The sequence below is a fragment of the Paralichthys olivaceus genome, chromosome 9, assembly GCF_024713975.1.
Source record: "Paralichthys olivaceus isolate ysfri-2021 chromosome 9, ASM2471397v2, whole genome shotgun sequence".
NCBI lineage: Eukaryota > Metazoa > Chordata > Actinopteri > Pleuronectiformes > Paralichthyidae > Paralichthys > Paralichthys olivaceus.
This window is the reverse complement of record NC_091101.1, coordinates 25,037,309-25,057,323: the sequence shown is the minus strand read 5'-3', so window position 1 is coordinate 25,057,323 and position 20,015 is coordinate 25,037,309. Positions and strand designations below refer to the sequence as shown.

General features: G+C 43.9%; 1 protein-coding gene across 28 annotated transcripts in view; it reads left to right on the top strand.

The window, feature by feature from the left end:
* Positions 1-20,015, top strand: part of prom1a (prominin 1a) — a 62,587-nt gene that overhangs the window by 4,191 nt on the left and 38,381 nt on the right. For 23 of the 28 annotated variants that reach the window (XR_011243977.1, XR_011243973.1, XR_011243972.1 and 20 more), the window contains 2 exons: positions 18,452-18,510; positions 19,052-19,078. Coding sequence is in view for 18 of the 28 variants with exons in the window: in XM_069531010.1 (XP_069387111.1) it covers positions 18,452-18,510; positions 19,052-19,078 (86 nt within the window). In the remaining 10 variants the exon portion in view is untranslated. The remainder of the gene's footprint in view (positions 1-18,451; positions 18,511-19,051; positions 19,079-20,015) is intronic. The other 5 variants (XM_069531018.1, XM_069531026.1, XM_069531019.1 and 2 more) reach the window with 1 other exon arrangement.

The following is a 20,015-nucleotide window of genomic DNA, read 5'->3' as shown; positions in this document are numbered from 1 at the left end:
CCTCTGAACATTTTGCAGATTAACAGCTCCCTGAGTCACCTTGTTAATTGCGTAATCCCATAAGCCCCTGTGCCATATGTTGTTGGCCTTTTAGTTTCCAGTTTGTCACCAGCACTTAGGGGCTCATGGTCTAATCCTGTGGTACACACAGACCACTGCTCAGTGAAGTTGTTAGTTCATTCATGGCTGCATCCTCCAAATGATGCAACACCCAGAATGGAAATCATGTGGAAACTGTTGGGTCGTACGCAACAATTCAGCATCTTCTCCACAGCTCTGAACGGCTGTGCATATTTTTTTCATTGGAAAAGACCCGGAGGGAATCGTTGGAATCGTGTTTAGGTTCAGAATAAACACGGTTCATCTGCTTCTCAACAGCAGCAGCGCATGTGAGGATATTTAGCATCCAGTGATCTGTCAGCTCTGGTTTGGACGTTTGCAGAAAACCACTGGGAGTTGCCCAGCATGTCGTTCCTACAACAGCCAGTTGCAGGAATTCCCTGTGCACCATGTCGTTTGTTGGGAAACATAAGTCCATTAAAATCTACAAGACAAGTGAGGAAGAGAATCGGTTCCACTCCAGTGGTTCTGTGACTGGAGGTGGTGCAGATGTCAGAGTGGAGCTCTGCAGAGATTGGGCGGATGTTCAGCCTGTGGTAAGCCACAGAGTTAACCTCCGTCCAGCAGACATTTCAAGAATGAATCACAGAAAAAAAACTGCAAAACAAATCTACTAATATCGTGTGGACGCTCTTTAAAGAGACAGTTCACCCAAAAACACAAAACGTGGCAGATGGACTTTCGAGGTATATTGAAAAGGTCAGTTTGTCTTTCCTGTGCAGAGATCGCAGAGATTCAACTCGATCTTTTTTTAAATTGATTATTTAAAATGAGAAACTAGAACCATAAAACCTTCTACAACCTCTCCATTTTTGTTAGACACCATCTTTTCCCATGTTGTACATATTAATAATGATCATTTTGTGGATGTGCTCAGTTACACTCAACATCTGTCAATTCTGGAATCCCTCACTTGTGACTCTCTGTATCCCCCCTCCCCCGTTAAAAGTGTTTGTAGTTTCTCCTCGCTCCCGTCGGGGGGGTTAAGTGCGGAGGATGTCAGACCATGTTAAGCCCCATGAAGCAGTGATTGTGAATGTGGCCTCTGCAAATACAATTTGAACGGTGCTTCCTCCTCCTTCCGCTGGATCGTCAAAGTTGAAAAAGCCACCAGAGATTCAGCCGGTATTGAAGACGGCTTTGGAGTTGTCATCAGTTAATGTGTTATCAGCTTCTTCCAGCATCTCTGAACACACAACATCATATCCAGACTCCAGCCGCTACCTGCTGGTTAAATCGCTTCTAACCCCGAACGACTCTGCTGGACGCCCGTTATGTCTCTGTATGATCAGAGACTGATCAGCGACACCCCGTCACGTCTTCCTCTGCGCTCACTGTGTCAGTTTCACATCGCGAAACGTCCATGATCTCACGCGTGTCCGACGCCGTCGACCGACAAGTTCATTCTCTGTGTGGAAGTGTCTGGGCGCTCGTGGGAGGTGTTATCAGCAATGAGAGTAACAAATGTCTATCACTGACACCCACACAGAGCAAATGAACAGTGACATATTCTCTCCAACATTTTCTAACGGCTTTTCACTGCAGCGTGGAAGCCCGCAGGAGCAGTTGACACCCACCCCACCCCCCCTCCATCTCCCTCTCTCACACTTATCTCTCACCAACACACTAATGTTACATGCCAACACACACACGCCTGATTCCAAGATCGCCACCCCTTCCTCAGATACTGAATATGAAGCACTGCTGTTTTTTATGAAGCTGTTAAAATAATGGCCTCGCTCAGACACAGGTGACTGTTACGTAAATGTTCACATTTTCCTCATCCAGTCATACGACAGGATGTTAATGGAGGCAGCGGCGCTGTTGAGCGACATTAGGCACCTGATGTGCGACAGAGGAAGCTGCTGGGAAACAGCTGCGAGTTGAAAAGTTTAATGATATTGAAGGAAAAGAAAGTATTTTTCTGTTTCCTCACAACCTGCGTCGCTGATGGAGTCTGAGACTTAATTTGTTGTTGAGGCCTTAATTTGACAGGATATTAATTTATTCATCCTGCACTTGGCAGAGAGGAAAGTTTGAAATGAGGAGGGAGTTGTTGTTGTGGCTGAAGGAGCCAGTTTTTTTTGGCGATGCAAGTCACGACTATAATCCACAACATACCTCCGGGCTGAAGTAAACTTTGTGTAGACATTCATGTTCCCCTGAGTTTTCCTTTATTTTGACAAATATCCATTAATTGTATATAAAACATGGACGTAGACTCAGATTCTGGAAAGTGAAGCCAAAGAGGAAGTGCCCATAACCTGTATTCTCTCAAATGATCAGCAGAGGGCGACGCCATTGGTCGTATATTTTGTCGAATTGAATTGAGCCTGAAGTTTATGTTGTGAGAGTCAAATACAACGTAAAGCACCGTACACTATGCATTGGGGCGTGGATACCGTGTGATTGGCAGCTGGAACTGTCCAATGGGTGCAGTGACCTCGAGCTCTGACTCCACCCACCACGCCTCCAAATACGGTTACTTCTGGTTGATGAAGATGGCGCTGAACAACGTGGCGTCATGGTGGCTTGATACTGGATCAGGTTAGACATTGATTTGTTATTTGCATTCATGGTTTCCAGATGATGTATCCTATGTCTGAAGCAGGGAGCGTGGATCTGGAGGTTGTTCTCGGATGCTTGTGTCCAGCTCGACTCTCAGGGGCGGAGTTAAGAAGGGTTGCCGTGTTTTGCTCAAGGACGCTTCAGAGGAAAACGTGCCTGTGGGAGGACGCACATCAGAAGCCTGTGACCTTTCAAGGAAAACCTGCACCACTCTGTTCAAGCTAATCAACACAAACCGCGAACTGAACGTATTGACGTGATTTAAGGCCTCTGGGCCTGCTTGTTTTTTTCATGCTGTATAATTAATCTCGGTGTAAGTCAGCCATCACTTGAGAATAGAGGTGCATTAAGCTTCCTCTGCAGTTTCAGCTGCATCGTCTCACGCCTGCGGGTGAGCGTGGCTGGGGAGACGACGCCAGCCGCTGTCGTGCATCTGATCCCTGTTGGAATCTGCTTCCTCATTAGCGTCTGTGCTCCCTCCTCTCAAGAAGCCTTCGCCTAGGTGGAATTCAGACACCGGAGGACTGGTGAAAAATCTGGCATTAATTCAAGGACAGCAACAGTTGCCAGGGAAACCCATCGGCCGGCGCGATTTCGGTGCATCTCGCTGGTTTATGCATGTTATGTTTCACTGCACCACTGTGATCTGAGGCAAAATATCATCGCACAATTCGTGGAGGGGAGGTTATATGATCTCACCTCACGTTTGTTATTTAACACCCGTCAAAAGATGCTTTATTTTTCTAACGCAGCGTCATAAAGGACACGTAGACATGAAAGAAACTCGAGAAGAACGTTTCAAAAGATTTCTTACCAAGGACAAGGCAGAGATCCAAGAGCTTTGTGAAGTGCATCCGAGATTTAATGGAATTATAAAGCAGCAGACATTTTGTATTTTGTCACTTTCATCCTCTGAGGAGGAAACAGTGACAGCACAGATCCTCTTAAGGTTAAATTCTGATGAAGCTCAGCTAAACTCAAGAATAAACTTTTCTTTGTTCTTGTGCTTTCGAATTTAGTTTTTTGAGGGATGAGGTTAATAAATCTACACAAAACAAAGCATTTTAGATATTTAACGTTATTATATGTATTTTTAGGTCAGACGGGGGGGTTGTTCTGTGTGACGTCCAGGTGTAAATCTGTAACTACCTCAGATAGACAGATATCTATGACAGTTTGGTGCAGATCCAACTGAAAATCCAGATCTAATGAATTTAAATGTGGTTTCATGAGGAGACTGGTGATCGATACACAACAGCAAATCTGGAGTTAAAAACTGATTTGCATATATGCACCATTATATATACCTAAATATTCCCGCGGGCTCTTGAGGATGAATAGTTGATCCTGCCGACGCTTTCAAGCTGCTTTAAAATCATGAAAGTTAATGTTCTCTGACCGGAAGGTCAACGCTCGGGCACCTCGACTACGAGCCCCTGCCGTGCTGAAGCGTCCGTCTGCCGCCGCTGACCCTGCGTTGTAACAGGAGGAAACATTAAGTCATTATTTTCATTATTCAGCATTTTTCCAGCCAGTTGCAAACATTCACCTAATTAGGGATTTCTTCAGCAGTGGGCTCGTCTGCAGAGATTACCAGTAGATGCTGGGCTTTAAATCTGCAGTCGTGATGTCTCAGATCTGAATCATGTCTCAAAGACATGTGGATACACCAATGACTTCAAGAAACGGAGGGTCGAGGTCCCATTAAGACCAGCAGTGAATATCAGCTCAGTCTCAATCCCATAATTTTAGTATCCAACCACTCTGTGTCTGTGGGAGATTCCTGCTGGTGCGGTGGGAGCTCAGATGCTCGGGGTGTGTGAGGGTTGAAGGGTCACGCTGACTTCAGCTGCGCATATAGACCCCAGTACTTCGAGCAGTTTGCGAGACGGGGCGTCGCAGATGGCAGTGGCAGCTCAGTGGTACATTCAGACCAACAAAGGCCACCCGGCGCCAAAACACACGGGACAAAAGTGACACTGAAACTGTGTCAGCTTTTTATTTAAACAACTCTGAAAAGTTATCGCACTGTGACTGACTCTGGACAAGCAGCAGCAGAATAGATGGATGACTGAATAGATGAATGATGGTGGTAACAGCGAGCTAACAATCCAGAGCCAACATCCTCACTAGCCTGTGTTCCACTAGTAACTTAATATCTGCTCTCATTCAGCTTTTCTTTCTTCAGTGTTTCTGAAAAAGCAAAACATGCTCCGGGGCTTTATCGTCCGTAACAAAGGACTCACTGCAGCTCACCTCGGCTCTTTTACAAGATGAACTATATTGATTTTTAGGTTTAAAAACAATTCACTAGTTGTCACACAAGCTACAGCTCCTGCATTAACTTTTCTAAAGACTAGAAGAGAAGAAGTTTGTCCAATACTCATTTTTAATCTAAGTCCTCCCTGTCCTGCCGTCCCTCAAGACAAGTTTGACCACAGACACTCGACTCTTGTGACATTTAACCTAGAAAAGCTGTTAGTTAAATGCAGATTATAACAGAAATACATCTGATTATTTCTTATTTGTGTAATTCCGGTGGTTGGTGAGGATTCTGAATTGTTCAGTAAAATTCGCTTCAAGCTTTACGCTTCAAGCTGCTCTGCCGGAGCTTCTTCCAACACGGTCTGTTGACGTGGACGACATCGCTGTGACGGCTCTGTGGTGACTGCTGAACCAGAATCAACATTTTGGCTGAGTGACCCTGAGATTGTCTGGAGCTCTGATGCGTCTTGTTGAAAGAGGAAGCAGCACTTTGTGTTGTCTGTGTTTTTAGTCTCTGTGTTGTCTGATTTCTAATTAGTGCTTCTCATTGTTGTCGTCAATCCAACCCACCCTGGTCCGGGCACCACCTGCTATGCTTAATAAATGAAGTAGCAGCTGTGCTTGGTAATATTAAAACGTTGCCGATGCATATTTCATATTTCTGTGTTCAGGCAGACTGAAATATGGCCCGAATTATAAGTAAAATTCAGCCGCCTATTAATTATCAAATCCTGAGAAACGTTTGTTCCATTTTTGTTTGTGTAGGAGGACACGTTGCTAATGTTTCTCGTTCCTTACACACATAAAACAACAGGATCACCATGTTTGTCAGTGGGATTAGAAATCTGCCCCGAGGTTTACAGCACAAACACGTCAGAGTCTCCTCAACTCCTGTCTGTAATAAACATCAAACATGATTCATCGAAGCACGACTGGACTCCGACAATCGTACAATCGAATTATATAACCATGCAAACAAAGAGGAATTGTAACGATCGGTCGGTTTCATGATTTGTTCTATTAACTGACATTGATTCACGTAACAGGAAGCAGCTGTCAAACCGTAATTTAGCATCTCTACGATGTTCCCTGGCCCAGTCGTACGGTAGCATCTGTACAGCAGAGAGTGATGTACACGGCTCCTCCGCAGTGTTTCTGTGCTGCTGTCCACTTCAGTCGTGTCACTGCTCTGACAGTGACGGCCCTGGGATCTGGGACGCTTCGGGACACGGGCTCAGCCTCAGTGGCCCGCGGCGAAATGCCAGCTGATTGCCAGGGGCAGTGTGTCAGTGCAGCAGGGTTTAGGTTTTCATCAGGTGGTAAAGTGGCAATCGAGTGAAAACGCACACTGATAAAGTATTTTTTTTTAATCTTTCTGAACATTCCTGCACTTTATTATGAGATGTATGTCTACATGGTGACATCATAGGTCGTATATACAGGAATGAATGATGGTAAAACACTAGTTCATTTGTGTACTTTGTGTTGTCACTTCGGTGTTTTACTCACAGAGGAAAATAAATCTTCCAGTTATCATCTCCTCATTGAAATCTGTGACTCGTGTTCTCACTTGCGGAAGACGAGACAAACACGCTTCCAATTTCTGCCCATGAGGTCAAAGATACAAACCGGGAACACGCTCGTCACTCACTGACTCATTTTACATTTAAGCTGCTGCTGCCCCGGCTTTGTAAGAGAAGATTAAGCTGCATAATAAGAACACAAAAAGTCATATTGTACTGCACTTTAATTCCTCGCCTGCAGCTCCTGTCCCGTGAATAGATAATCAAAATAGCCTTCAGCTACGTGTTGTTACTGTTGAAATGGATTCCCAAATCTGGGATTAGTCTTTGTGAAGACTCAGGCAGGCGGACGAGGGGGACAGTTGTAAATGAAACCGCTTCAACCTAAAGTCCATTATTATGCCATTTAGAATTGTGACAAGCAGCATCCACACCAGCTGAAGGTTAATGAGATGACAACAGGATGTAAAGAGAGCGTGTTCAGGACAGGTCATGTGAGAGGAGTTGGTTTCCGAGCTTAAAGAAATCGATAGGATGAAGGAGCTTAACTTCATAAGAGCTAATGAGAACGTAAAGACGTAAAACTCAAGGTGTTTAATATTTTCTTCGGCTCAGCTCCAAACTATAAAACTTTAACCTTTGACCAAAACAAGTGTCTTTATTATTAATTAAACCACTGGTTTACCTTTTCACATGGACAAACTAAGAAACCCCAAATAACACATCGACACTGAAGGAGCCTAAATATTTTCCATTTCCATTTTATAAATGGATTCAAACACTGATAAGAAGTAATTTTAGGGAATTAAATTTATCAGACAGGGGACAGAGATTATGAAACAAGGACGTTACAGTTCACGGTCAGATGATCGTGTTCCCAAAACATCATTTCTAATGTGTAAAATGCACGTTAAGCACCTAAGGCCACTGCATCAATTTGGAATCTCATTGATTCAATTACTTCAAGGTTGTCCAGAACATTGTTCACTAAATCCGGATTTTGTCAACACTGCTACTGTTCTGTTCTCTGTGTGCGAGGAAATGCATTTTTCCTTCAAAAGGAGAATCCCCAGGGCCAGTTGTCATCCAGACTCACAGACCCCCTGCTGCTGCTGCTGCTGCGTCTGCACTTAAATAACCTACAAAAATATCTTTGAGTATTAATTTTGTCAGAACAGTAGTTATGAGGTGTTGGGTTACTTTGAGAAAGCCCCTGAAAGTACTCGTGCTTCAAAGAAATGCTTTTATAATTAGAGTCGTGTCTTTCACTGATGCACTTTTGTTTGGAGTTCTTCTAAGACAATGCAAACTGTTGAATTCAAGACTTCACTGCCTGACACCCTTTGAAAAGAGGAAAGCCATTCACTCAGCCGCCGGGTCTCTTTGTTGAAATGTGTGTTTGTACAGTATAAAGGGGAAGAGGCAGATCAATCGACTGAACTGACAGCTCCACGATTCCGGGAGGGAAGAGATGCATCTCATTTGGAACGCGTGCTTCACCGGGGACTGGCAAATTAGCAGACTGAGTAAGGGCAGATAAGAGCTATGGCATTAAGATAAGTTTGAAACATTTCAAGGTAATATTATAAAGCCACCATCAGCTTAAGCTCCCAGCTATCTGACAGAGAGCAGTCGAGAAATAGTGCCGAGGCAGACGGAGCGAAAGCACAAGTAGAGAAGAAAACCGAAAGATCACGGGAGCAAGAAAGGCTGAGCAGATATCGGCTTATTCAAAGAAAGGGGAGGAAAAAAAAGAAGTAGGAGAAGAAATAAATGGAGGGAGTGTTTTTGGAGAAAGAGCTGTCACTTCCCCGGGTGCTGCTAAAGCCGTGTCTCATTCGGGGACGTCATATTTGGGTCAGGCCTGGGTAGCCAAGCAGGAAGAGGCCGAGGCGAGCGGCTCAGCCCCGCCGAGTGGATGGCAACTCATGCATTCTCTGTCTCTTTGTTCCGCTTCATTGGCGGGCGCAGTGGTGCCCGCTGCAAGTCCACTCGGGGGGCACGGTTAGTTGTAATTGCAGATGTGTGGCATGGAGGGGTCAACCTGCCAACACCGGAGAGGAGCCCTGCGAACGGCCATGCTCGCCAACGTGGCGTTTGGCCTCGCTGCCGCTCGTCACACCGCTTCACAAGGTCCTTGTAGCTGTCACCCGGCAGCGCACGGACAGTTGCCTTGAATGGGATGTGTCACGGGTCGGGAATGTGGCCGTGTCACAACTCAGAGAGGAGTTTTAGGATGTGTAATGAAGCCTGCAATGACAGGCAGTGTGTCAGCTGTGTGCAACAATGGGAAGTAGCTTTGACCCTATGTGGTTGAGGTGGTGGGTGAGCTCGCCGGACATTTTCTGTGAGTTTTCCTTTTCCCCTGAGTGAAGTAAAACAAGAATACAAATAGCCACATGTCGTCACCGCTCCTTTCTGTCACTGTCACCTTCGCGGCTCGGCCTCAGCCTTGATTAGCTGCAGTAATCTGGGATGTTGTTAGCCTGGGTCAGACTGCAGAGACAATCCGCTTGGTTGTCTACTGGTCATCTTGCCAAACAGACTCCACAGCAGCCCGACTGTCCTTTTGTCCCTGGACTGTCAATTACCTACTTAGCCTGTAAGGTCAGAATAGGAGGCCTGTGGACAGAAGATCTCAGAAACCTTCTTTTATGAAACCAGCTCTCTTCAAACTTCTGGCCAGTTGTTGGTCTTTAGCTTTCTGAAGTTGTAGAATACCACAGATTTGTATTTCTTTAAATACCTCTTCATTTTCATTTGGTGCAACGTCACATTGGGTTTGCTGACATTTAGAAATCCAGTCATTCTGCCTTGTGGCTCTCAGTATGTAGTGAGATAATAAAAGGTTTAGTGCATTAGAAATGACTACGTTGGTCAGGCTCGTCTAAAGATAGTCCGTATATGTGGCCCCACGTGCCTCATTCAACCCAAAGCAGATGCACCACTGTTACCGTCGTAACCTCCTACGCTGCACCGCTCTGCATTCCTGATGTCCAAGAGCTTCTCTCATCAAAATAAATCATCCAGATCAGGATAAGATCATTTCTAAACATCCACCTCGAAGGTATTTGTAGTGATTCACTCTGTTTCAACACCCAAACAGAAACGGCAGAGACTGTGTGAAGAGTGGAAACATGGGAGAAGTTAAGATCCGTTAACTTTTTCACCTTCAGGCAGATCGCAAAACGAGGGTGTGAGTGTCGGATTGTTCGTCTCGGAGAGTCACAGGAATCGTTGCTGCAGCGTCACTAAGATGCCGATGTGTTAATTCAAGTGTAGTTCATGGAGCAGCTCTCAGAGAAGAACTACAGAGGAGCGTGTCAGCACGTGATTGGAATCATTTCTCGGGGACACGTGTTGATCTCAAAGTTTTTTTTAATATTTAACAGCTGTCGAGTCGCTCGTCCCCAGAAAACTTTGCGCGCTCCTTGAAATACATCGGCTCAGTGTTGCCTGAAGCCTGAAACAAAGATAAACTAGAATGGCACTCAGTCGAGCACATGCGTCCGCCGATGCTCAACGGTCCCCTCAAATTCAATCAAGTCTCACAGCCAACAAAACAACACCCTGTGTGGTGTTTCAGGATCCGCACCAAATCCCTCACGTTCCTTTGGACGTAGCTGTAAATCTATTTATTTGATTCTGTTTCTGGATCCATGCTGATAGTTAGGTTCTTTCTTGGCTCCACTAATTTCCATAGGGTTCGTTGAGTGTTTAACAGACACAACTTCTCCTTGGCAGAGGTAATCAATATTACAAAATCACTTTCGGTTTTTTTTTTTATGAGCCACCACCCTGATGAATACTACTACACTTCTATTCAGGTGTAACAAACACACAATGCAACACCAGCTTGCGTGTCGAGGATGGTGTGTGTTAAGACAGACTGAGTATTATTGTGCATATCTCAATAGTCACATCACTTGAGTTCATGTTTATTATTCAGAGCCCTGCAGGATTCATATTGTCATTTCTCTAAGTCCGTGGACAAGATTGCAGCAAGTCCCTGCGCAATATAACATGCTTTATTAGAGTCTGTTGCCATGTCGCCTATATTTATTTTTATCTGCGTGAGAGAGAGAGAGTGTGTTTGTGCATCTACTGTCATGCATCTCTAACCATCGGTGTGATTTCCACTGGAGGGGCGGCTGTCAAGTTTATTAAATAGTAAATGTGCACACTGGATTGTATTTACAGTCGGATGTATTGGCGCATGTGAGCTGATCCGAGCAGATTAGAGATGCGGACGCTTCTTGTCTGTATGAGCGTGTCTCCCCCGTGGATTCATCTGGCCGCTGTGTGAAAACAGAATTAGGTGGAGTGTGCAGGGACTCCAGCTGTTTACATGCAAGGGCACAGCAAAGTGCTCTCCACACACCCACACGTGAACGTCTACTGGATCTACACACGGAACAAATCTTTACATGAGAATGAAGCAGCAGAAATATTCTGTTCGGATTGAAATGTGAGGGATAACTTAGTCGTGGCTTGTTAAGTCACGTGAACTAATACCGTCTGTATTAGTTACAGCAGCGCTGCTGACAAAGAAGGAGGCAAAGAAAGATTAGAAGTCCGTCCATGCACCTTGTAGGTTTGTTAGAACGTGTGTGTGTGTGTGTGTGTGTGTGTGTGTGTGTGTGTGTGTGTGTGTGTGTGTGTGTGTGTGTGTGTGTGTGTGTGTGTGTGTGTGTGTGTGTGTGTGTGTTAGAAGCCCATTCTCCCTCCATAGTTACGGATTCTATGGTAACAGAGTGTTTACCTTGTGCGGAGGTGTTTTTACACTGAGCTCATGCGAAGTCAGCTCTGATACAATCAGCACCCGACACACACACACACACACACTTTTCAGAACCATTTCAGTTAAATGTCAAGTCAGTGGTGTGTTAACATTCACTGGAGGACAGTTGCCAAAAAAGGATCTGATGGAACGACAAATCATTAGCATAGTGTAACACGCATGAGCATAAAAACAATGATGCATTTTAAAGTCTCGGTTAAGATAAAGTATGATAGTTATTATCTGGTCATGCTAGTAGTTGAATTAACCGGATGAATATTGTCATGATTATGTAATGTAAAATAATTCAGTGTTTTAAAGGGGAAAAGCTAATTTTAGTGGAAAACAATAAAGTTTTGTGGAACTCTGTGGATCTTGTGACTCTTGCTAAAGACACTGGGAGCACGGATGTTGACAGATCCAGCTTAGACACACATGTTGACTCAACACGTGTTAACACAGGAGAGGCTAAAACTGAGAACACTGTGAAAATGCTATATAATCAGATTTTCTGGTTTATCTTCATCTTTGTGAAGCAAAGTAAACACCAACCAGGCACTGACCCAATATTTTCTCTCCCCACTCAGCTCTGGGTGTTTGCCCACTTTCACCCTCGGCCAATCCAACACCAGTGCCGTCTTACTCAAACTGAAAATGTAAAAACCTCACTGTGATAGGAATCACTATTTATTGTGTATGTGCGAAGAATCTTCAGAATCTAACTTCAGTGTTTACACAGTGGAAGTTAAATATCTTGAATCCGCTTGAAAACACCCAAAGCTGTGGCTTAAAAAATCCCCCAGATTTCATTACGCTGCTCAGCAACACGGATTAAACACACGTAGGATTTGTTTGGCTCCTTGTGTTACCTGACATTCACAGAGCCGAGGACCTGTGACGCCTCCTGAAGGAACCTGGAGGTGTCCCGGGTACCGACACGCCTGAACTGCAAGACATGTCACTTTATTGTCCCCATGGAGACATAACACAACAGGAAAAGACAGCATAGAGGACATATCGTGTAAGACCCAGAATAATAATGAAGGATAAATGTGATAAAATATTGCACCTGCCCTAAAAACACAAGAGGAAAGGATATAACGCATAAAAGATGAAAAACACAAACTAGCATAAAACCTATAAACCAGAAGGAACCTGTGAGCAAGTGCTGTTTATAAAAGGAGAAACCTTCTTGTATGTAATTTCCCCGTCTTAGTCGCTGAGTTTATTTTATGAATGTTTTTATTCCAAGCAAACTCAAGTTTCCTCTGGTGTTTCTGAACAAAAAAGTTTCAGGTCGGGTGTCTGACCTCGGTAGCAGAGCTTCCTTTCTGTCTTTTTGAAGATTGAAAATGACACGTCTGAAAATGACGAGCTGGGTGGTAACCAGAGGCGACCCCCTTTCACACACGCAGTCATTTGACCCGCAGTTAACGCAATAACATCCATTACTGCCGCTTTAAACAAACATGTATTTATATGTAAATCCTCGGAGTTATTACACCGGAGTGTGAAGGATGAGGGCAGGAGCAAACATCCTGTTTATGTCACCTCAGCGACAGAAAACGCCAAAAAGAGTTTCCTGTCTGCATTAGTGTTGCAGCCCCTGCTGAATTTAATTCTTTACACAAAGCTCTCTCCTGTTCCGTGTCCTCAGATAACTTTGTCAGGAAGAATCCACGTCGTCCGCTGCACCGCCCCTCTGTTCAGGAAAAAAAAAAAGAAAGAGCGTCTCTGACTGGTTCTGTTTTGTTGCACCGTCGTCGTCGTGGTGTGGAAGTGTATTATTTATTTGTATATTTTTTAATAAGCCCGTCTGCAGCCGGTGTTGCCGCAGGCGACTGCCGGGGCTTAGTGAGGGCAGAGTCAGAGTTGTGTTGATTTGGATGTCGGTGCAAGTAGATGAGAATTTATTTTCCGAGCTGCAGTTCACACAGGTTTGGCCACGCTGCCGTCAGTACCCGTTATCCCTCACCTGTCCATCCCTCCTCAACATCCATCATCCATCCATTTATCCTTCTTCTTCTCTATTAGTATTCACACCCTCCTTCTATTCATCCATCTGTCTCTGCCTGTTCCACATCTTTGTTTTTTTTCCTGCTTCAGCGATCTCTACTTCTGTCTTTAGCTCTTTTACGCCTCCTGGTTTTCAATTTCACTCGTTTAGTTGCTTAAAATAAAAATAAAATCGGCTCCTTGTTTTTCGACTCGAGCAGCATCGACGTGTCTGGTAGCAGGCGGTGCATGTCTGTGACGCTCTGCTCCGATCACAGTCCAGCTCCTGCAGTGCACCTGCTGCATGTTGGAACTACGCTCAATATAAAGCTGCGTTCAACAACAATCCAGAGTTACACGTCCAGACTCGTATCAGCCGTTAGCAGGTGCACATGTCGATGAAAAATAAGAAATGATTGATAGAAACAAATATCTTTGATTGATAGATAGGAATAAAACATACAAAGAATTTAAAAAGCTCAAAATAGAATGTAATACACATAGAATGTACTAAAGACTGCATACTCCCTGAGTAAATGAAACACAATAAAGTACTAGAACACATAGTAAACTACTAAATATATTAGAACAATGAATAAGCCTATAAACAAGAGACTGGATTCAAGAGATGACTTAAATGTATGACATGGTATTATGTTGTGTCGTCTTTAATTAAAGCAACATTAGAAGTTTATTAAAATAGAGACGCCTTCTGAGGGAGCGTCACACAGAGCCGGAGACGATGACAGTTTTTATTTTTCACGTTTGTTTCAAGTGCGTTCGTTCAAAAAGATCTTTCAAGTGCAGCAGTCGACAAAGTTTTTATTTTCTGGTTTCCAACAAGTATGAATAATAAGAGTCTGAGTGTCAAAGTCAAAATGTGATCAATAAAAGGAAGACGAGATCGGAGTACATGTACAAGATTAAATCACAGATTCAGTACAGTTCTCTTTTATTTTCAGGACGTCATCGCTCCACCGCTCGTCTCATCCCACCAGCGGCTTCATTGTTAACGAGACCTGTTTGGATTCATGACATTTATTTGAGAAGAGAAACCCTGAGTCTCCCACAGGGATGAGGTTGTTGGCTTTTCATAGAGCGTATGTTACATGATATTCCTGAATGCTGTTTGAGGCTCGGCACGGCGTTTACAAAGGTCAGACATCTCAGCAGCTCTGCCTCGGTAACAATCACAGGATGTCCTCTGGGTCACACTGAACGTCTCATTGTAGAACCATCGCTGCTCCCATCACACTGTTAGAACCATTGACCATTCTCGTCTTCTCTTTTCTCGACCGTTTATTCAATCTGGAATAAACTCCTACTCTGCGTGTAATGTTTACCTAAATTATACACTGTGAAATTCAAGATCGTAAAAAAATGGGAATTTGATAACGATATCCATCAGTTTCTAAAAGTCCACATTTGTCAGGTTCTACTATTCACAAGTCCACGTACACAACTGGAAACTTAACTGAGCCACCTGCAGAAAGCCAAATGTGCTACTGTAATAAATACTCCACGCTTCATTAAGTGTTCCACCCCGGTGAGAGAATAAGTTCTGTAAGTGTTCAGCACCGTGACAAGTTTGTTCTCCCCTGTTGTTCCGATGCTGAGCAGCCGAACAAAGATAGAGCTCTGTGGGATTCCTCAGGGCGGCCGAGGCCTCTCCTGTGCAACTAAAGAAAAACTCATCTTCCTGCGAAGCTTCGTTAAATCTGCTCTAAAGGCTCGACTCGAAACCGTCTCCTGCTGAATTTACATTTACGTTAATTCTCCACATGTATGTTGACGTTTCACATAGTGAATATGCATTTTGCTGAAGGCGCAGTTCTTAATCCACACACACACACACACACACACACACACACACACACACACAATCAGTGTGGACTGTGCAACAAACAACAGAGACAGTCATGTTCTACCAGCAGGCGGAAGCAGAGAAGATGGACAGGAGAGAGTTAACGTGGGTGGAAACTCACATCAAGTGAGCTTTTCGCTCATGGAGAGGGATTAAATGCTTCTCACTGGAAAACGGAGGTCGGATTCAATCCAGGCCCCCCCCCCCCCCCCCCTCCTCTCTTCTTTTCCCTCTTTCAATTCTCTCCTCACTCATCCTGTCTCTGTTCTTTCTCTCTCCTTCATCTCTCTCTCTTTCATTCCTCTGTCCTCTTAACTTCGTCTTTTTATTCCAGATGCTCCTCTCCTGGCTGATGTCCCAAACATTTATAGTCTAATTTATGAATTCCAATATTGTAGTTTTGGACGTACAAATCTTCCTCACAGGCAGAAAAACGCACAAACTACTTTATTATTCGTTCGTTCTCAGTTTGTCACACATTCGCTGTGATTGGCTCCAGCAGCAGCAGCAGCAGCAGCGCTCACTGCTGTAGGCGATGTGGTTAATGTAAAACTCATTTGCACTAACAGGTTCCAGAGAAATCGTTCATGCTGCTGGGATTACACTGACTTCTGTCAACCAGACCTTAGCTGTGTTTAAACTAAGCATGATGAAATCTTCTGATATTATTGTGGTGTGCAGAGATAAACCCCCCCTCCCTCCCGGGGCCTGGTGGTGCCCGCATAGAGACCTTGTTTACCTCGGTTACAGTTTGCGTCCTTAAACACACCTTCACCACAACGTCCGGAGCTTCTTTGAAACACACACAAAGCTTCACCAGAACAAGAGAAGGTGATAGCTGAGCTCGGTACTTTTATTTTTTTCTCCCAAAGGCCGGATCTTTTTCACAACTGCACCAGCAGCACACAATAGTTACTCCCGTCAGCCGTGTGAGGGAGGAGGAACAAACCTAGAAGCAGGAAACATACAGTATGTTGTTTTTCCTGAACATGGTGGGAAAAGTGAATCACAGACTTTAGCTCTGGAGCACAGTCCCCTTGAAGACACATATAATATGTTGATTTTAAACTGAATCCACATCACGTCACATCAGAACTGCCTCCAATGTTCCTGAAGTTCTTCAATCTACAGATCTGATACCACATATTTTTAGGAATTGTAGCTTCACCGCTCAGAAACAGCAGCTGCAGTGTTCAGCCACTGGTAACCTCTGTTTTCGAGGGATTTCTGGTTGTGTAGCTACTTTGGAAACTGTCTTCAAACAACGACGTGACCATTTCAACCAAGACAGCAGGAAGGATAACCAACAAACTTCCAGTTCATGTTCCGGACTATCAACCCCTGACAAACCCAACAACCCTTAATTATTCCAGAGGAAATCAGTGAGAATGTCAAGAACAACCTGTCTCGCAATGTTTAAGAACATTCCTGGATCTTTTCGTTTTTGCGTAATCCTGTTAACAAACAAACGTAAACTCCCTCTCAGAGGCGACAGTCAGACTCGTCTTTGGCGAGTACAATAAGTAACTCCTGTTCTAGTTGTGGTTAAACTCAAGTGTGCAGCAGAACTGACGGAGGAACACGACAAATAATCCTGCGTCAATAATCGTTTCAATAAAAAGGAAATTAGACGTGATCAGCCCTAATGAGGAGCTCTTCTGTTTCTCAACATCGGTGAGCTGAAGTCTGATCCTGGAGCTGCCGCATATTAACACACATCTCATGCTTTGGATTATTGGCAACAAGCATTAGTCTGTTTCGTGATAAATCAAACAATTCTTGTGTGGGACATATTCTTCTTCCTGCAGTGAAGAAACGCTGCTGCAGAAGACAGAAAACCCTCCGAGTGTTTTCACTCTGTCTTATTTTTGGAAACCTCTCGCCTGTGAGGAGAAGACCTCCTGCCTCTGTCATCTCTACATGATGAGTCACACCCAGAACTGCAGCAGGTGGAGACGTGGGAGGGAACAGGGTCTGACAGTGTTTGAAGGGAGATGTTGTTTGAGCTGATCTGTTGTGTTTCAGGGAATTCATCTTGTTTTGATCGAATGTTTTATTTATATAAACTATTATTTGTCGTGTGGTATTTAATGTGTAGTTTGCGCAAACCGTGGTTTTCAGCTCAAACACATGCAGGTCTGAAGACGTCGACTGTCAATGCACTTCTTCTTCTTTGTTTTGTAGGAACGTTTCACGCTGGGACACGATTTATACCCGAATTTACTTTCCACGTCTGCAGCTTTAAGAGTCCAAGTGAAGCACAGAATGTCATCTGCTCGTTAGAGAGCAACCGATATGGACGGATGCAGATATTGATGTCACCAATTATCAAACACGTCCACAGTCCACGAATGGAAGATGAAGAGAATTGCATGTGTACCCACCAATTCAAAGATATTTTCAACTTTTTATCTTTAAAACTAGAAACATCATTAAACTGATAAAAAAAAAAAAAGACGTCACCAATGTTGTTGGAATATTTAAACTTGTTTTTGACATTTTATCAGCCGAGCAGTAATCATTCCCGTCATGCAGGACTTTATGAGGTTCTTCTGGGATTCAGCAGGAGCCAGGCTATCGACAGGATTCTAACACGATGTCAGTCCCCTGATAAATAATGAGGGAGTTTCTCACACTGTCAGACTGAAGCCCAGAGGGAAGAGCTCCTGATGAAGGGCCACTGCAGTGTCACATTTCCTGACACCATCTTGTCAAAAATGTCAACTTGCTGCTTCAGCTTGACAGAAATCACTTCTCACAAAAACTGCAATATGTTCTGCTCCTGCTGGCTCAGGGAAGATTCCACACCACCAGAACATATATATACATATATATATATATAGATATATATGTATATGCTGTAAAGAGGTCCACAATCTTAAATGCCTTCAAATATTACGTAGTACATCTTAAATATGATTACGAAGGTTTTAATTGCGTTCACGGAGAAACGTTTTGGCGGCATATATAGTTTGAAAAGTCTCCATTCTTAGTGATAGAGATATTTACACACTGTAATAAAACTGCAAACAAGATTATGTAAATATAGCTCAGTCAGAATTGATCTCAGTTCACTCCACCATGGATTCTGACTCTCTCTTTCTGTAGTTTCCAACATGACGCGACATCTCCAGAGTTATTCGCTTCTTCTGGGACTCTGATATTCCTTCATATTAATGTCACTGGTCTTGAATTTCCTTCATTGCGGTCTGAAGAACTTGTTATGAATCCTGTAGGGACTCTCATAAAGGAATCCAGTGTTCATGTTGTTTCTATCACAGAAAAACACCCACAGTTCTCTTCATGTGTCGTTTTTCTTTTCTTGTGTTATTGCAGATCTTATCGTAAAACTGGCAAAAGACAAGTTTGGAGCCATTCAGACGGAATATCAGAAGGTAAGAGTGTGTGTGTGTGTGTGTGTGTGTGCTTTAGTGCATTCTGTTTTTCTAATCACTTCTTGCAGTATATGATGTGAATTACAGGAGACGTGCACCTCAGAGACGCTCTGTAGTCTGTGACTGTTCTGGAGCGAGGTGTTAATAGCTTTTGTAAACCGAGGCGATCTTATCACCGGGACCGCAGAAAAGAAAAATGCTTCTGGCAAAATGTATGAATTTAAAGAAGGAAACAACATGTGAGTTTTTATAAATAACAACCTGATAGTTTCTTCAACTCTCTGTTTGTGCCTGAGACCTAAAGAAAATACAGTTTGAGTTCATTCTCAAGCTGTTTCCTAATTATAGAGGCTTCCACTCTCTGTCTGTGTGCAGTATTTACAAAATGCAACTATGTGGATATGCATGCCCGGTTTTAAATACTTTCATTTCTTTTATTTTTTTCATCCACGTGTTTCTGTTTTGTGGCTTTGCTCTTTCTTTGACGCTGAGTTGCCTTTGTCTTCTGCATGCCCTCTTCATCTGATCTGGTCTCCCTCAGCCAGAGAACATAGTGCTGACCCTCCAGGTAAAGTCTGCACTTCACTGGATTTACAGTCAAACCTGTCCCCCTGTGTCATCCTGCTCCATCCCATCCTTTAAGTCAGTGGTTCTGCACAGCGTAAACAGAAAACCTACACGTCTCTGTCTCCATGCATTGGCTACATTTTAATTATCGGAGAAGACAAGATGAGTTGTGCAGCTCTACGACTTCCACCCATCCCTCCCATCCACCTCACAACCACCTTGACATCCCCCCTCTGGCTCGCTCAGTCTTTCATTAGTGACACTGATGAAAACCCTTCGTCCCTGACTGTGATCCTCCTGCATCATCGTAATCAGGATAATGCAACGGTTCATCTGAGTGTAGTGGAAACATATAGTGAAATAATACCCTGTTTCCATTCTTTCTCTGCTGGGGACTTGTGGGAGGATAGCTTGCAACACATGCCGCCACATTCCCGTCATTGCCTATCAAACCACACATAATGGAAGAAATACCAACGTGGGTTTGGCGTGGTTTATTCAAGGGTCTCGTTTTACTGCTGAATCTGTGAATTTCAATACTTATAGTGAACTTTTAGCTGCACGCTCAAAACTCTTTTCTGCTCTTTGAGTTTCCCTGATTGTAATAACTGACCCTGTGTGTGAGTAAAGCACAACTGAAAACTGTTCAGTGGTCGTATAGTGAATTCCTTCGAAACTGCTGGTCGGTCGTCTAATTTGCTTCTCAGCAGTATTTGCCTCCCTGATGTCCGCACTAACCACAGCAAGTTAAATCCACATGTTAACACACACACACACACTTGATCTTATGCGTGCTGATGTTGGCAGAATTCTCTCTACGACTGTAAATCTTCACACACTGACCTGCACCACTGACACACAGTGTGCAGCACCACCACAGCTTCACAGCATCAATTCAAACCTCTTCTCGTCAGTTTACAAACAGAGACAAAACAGCC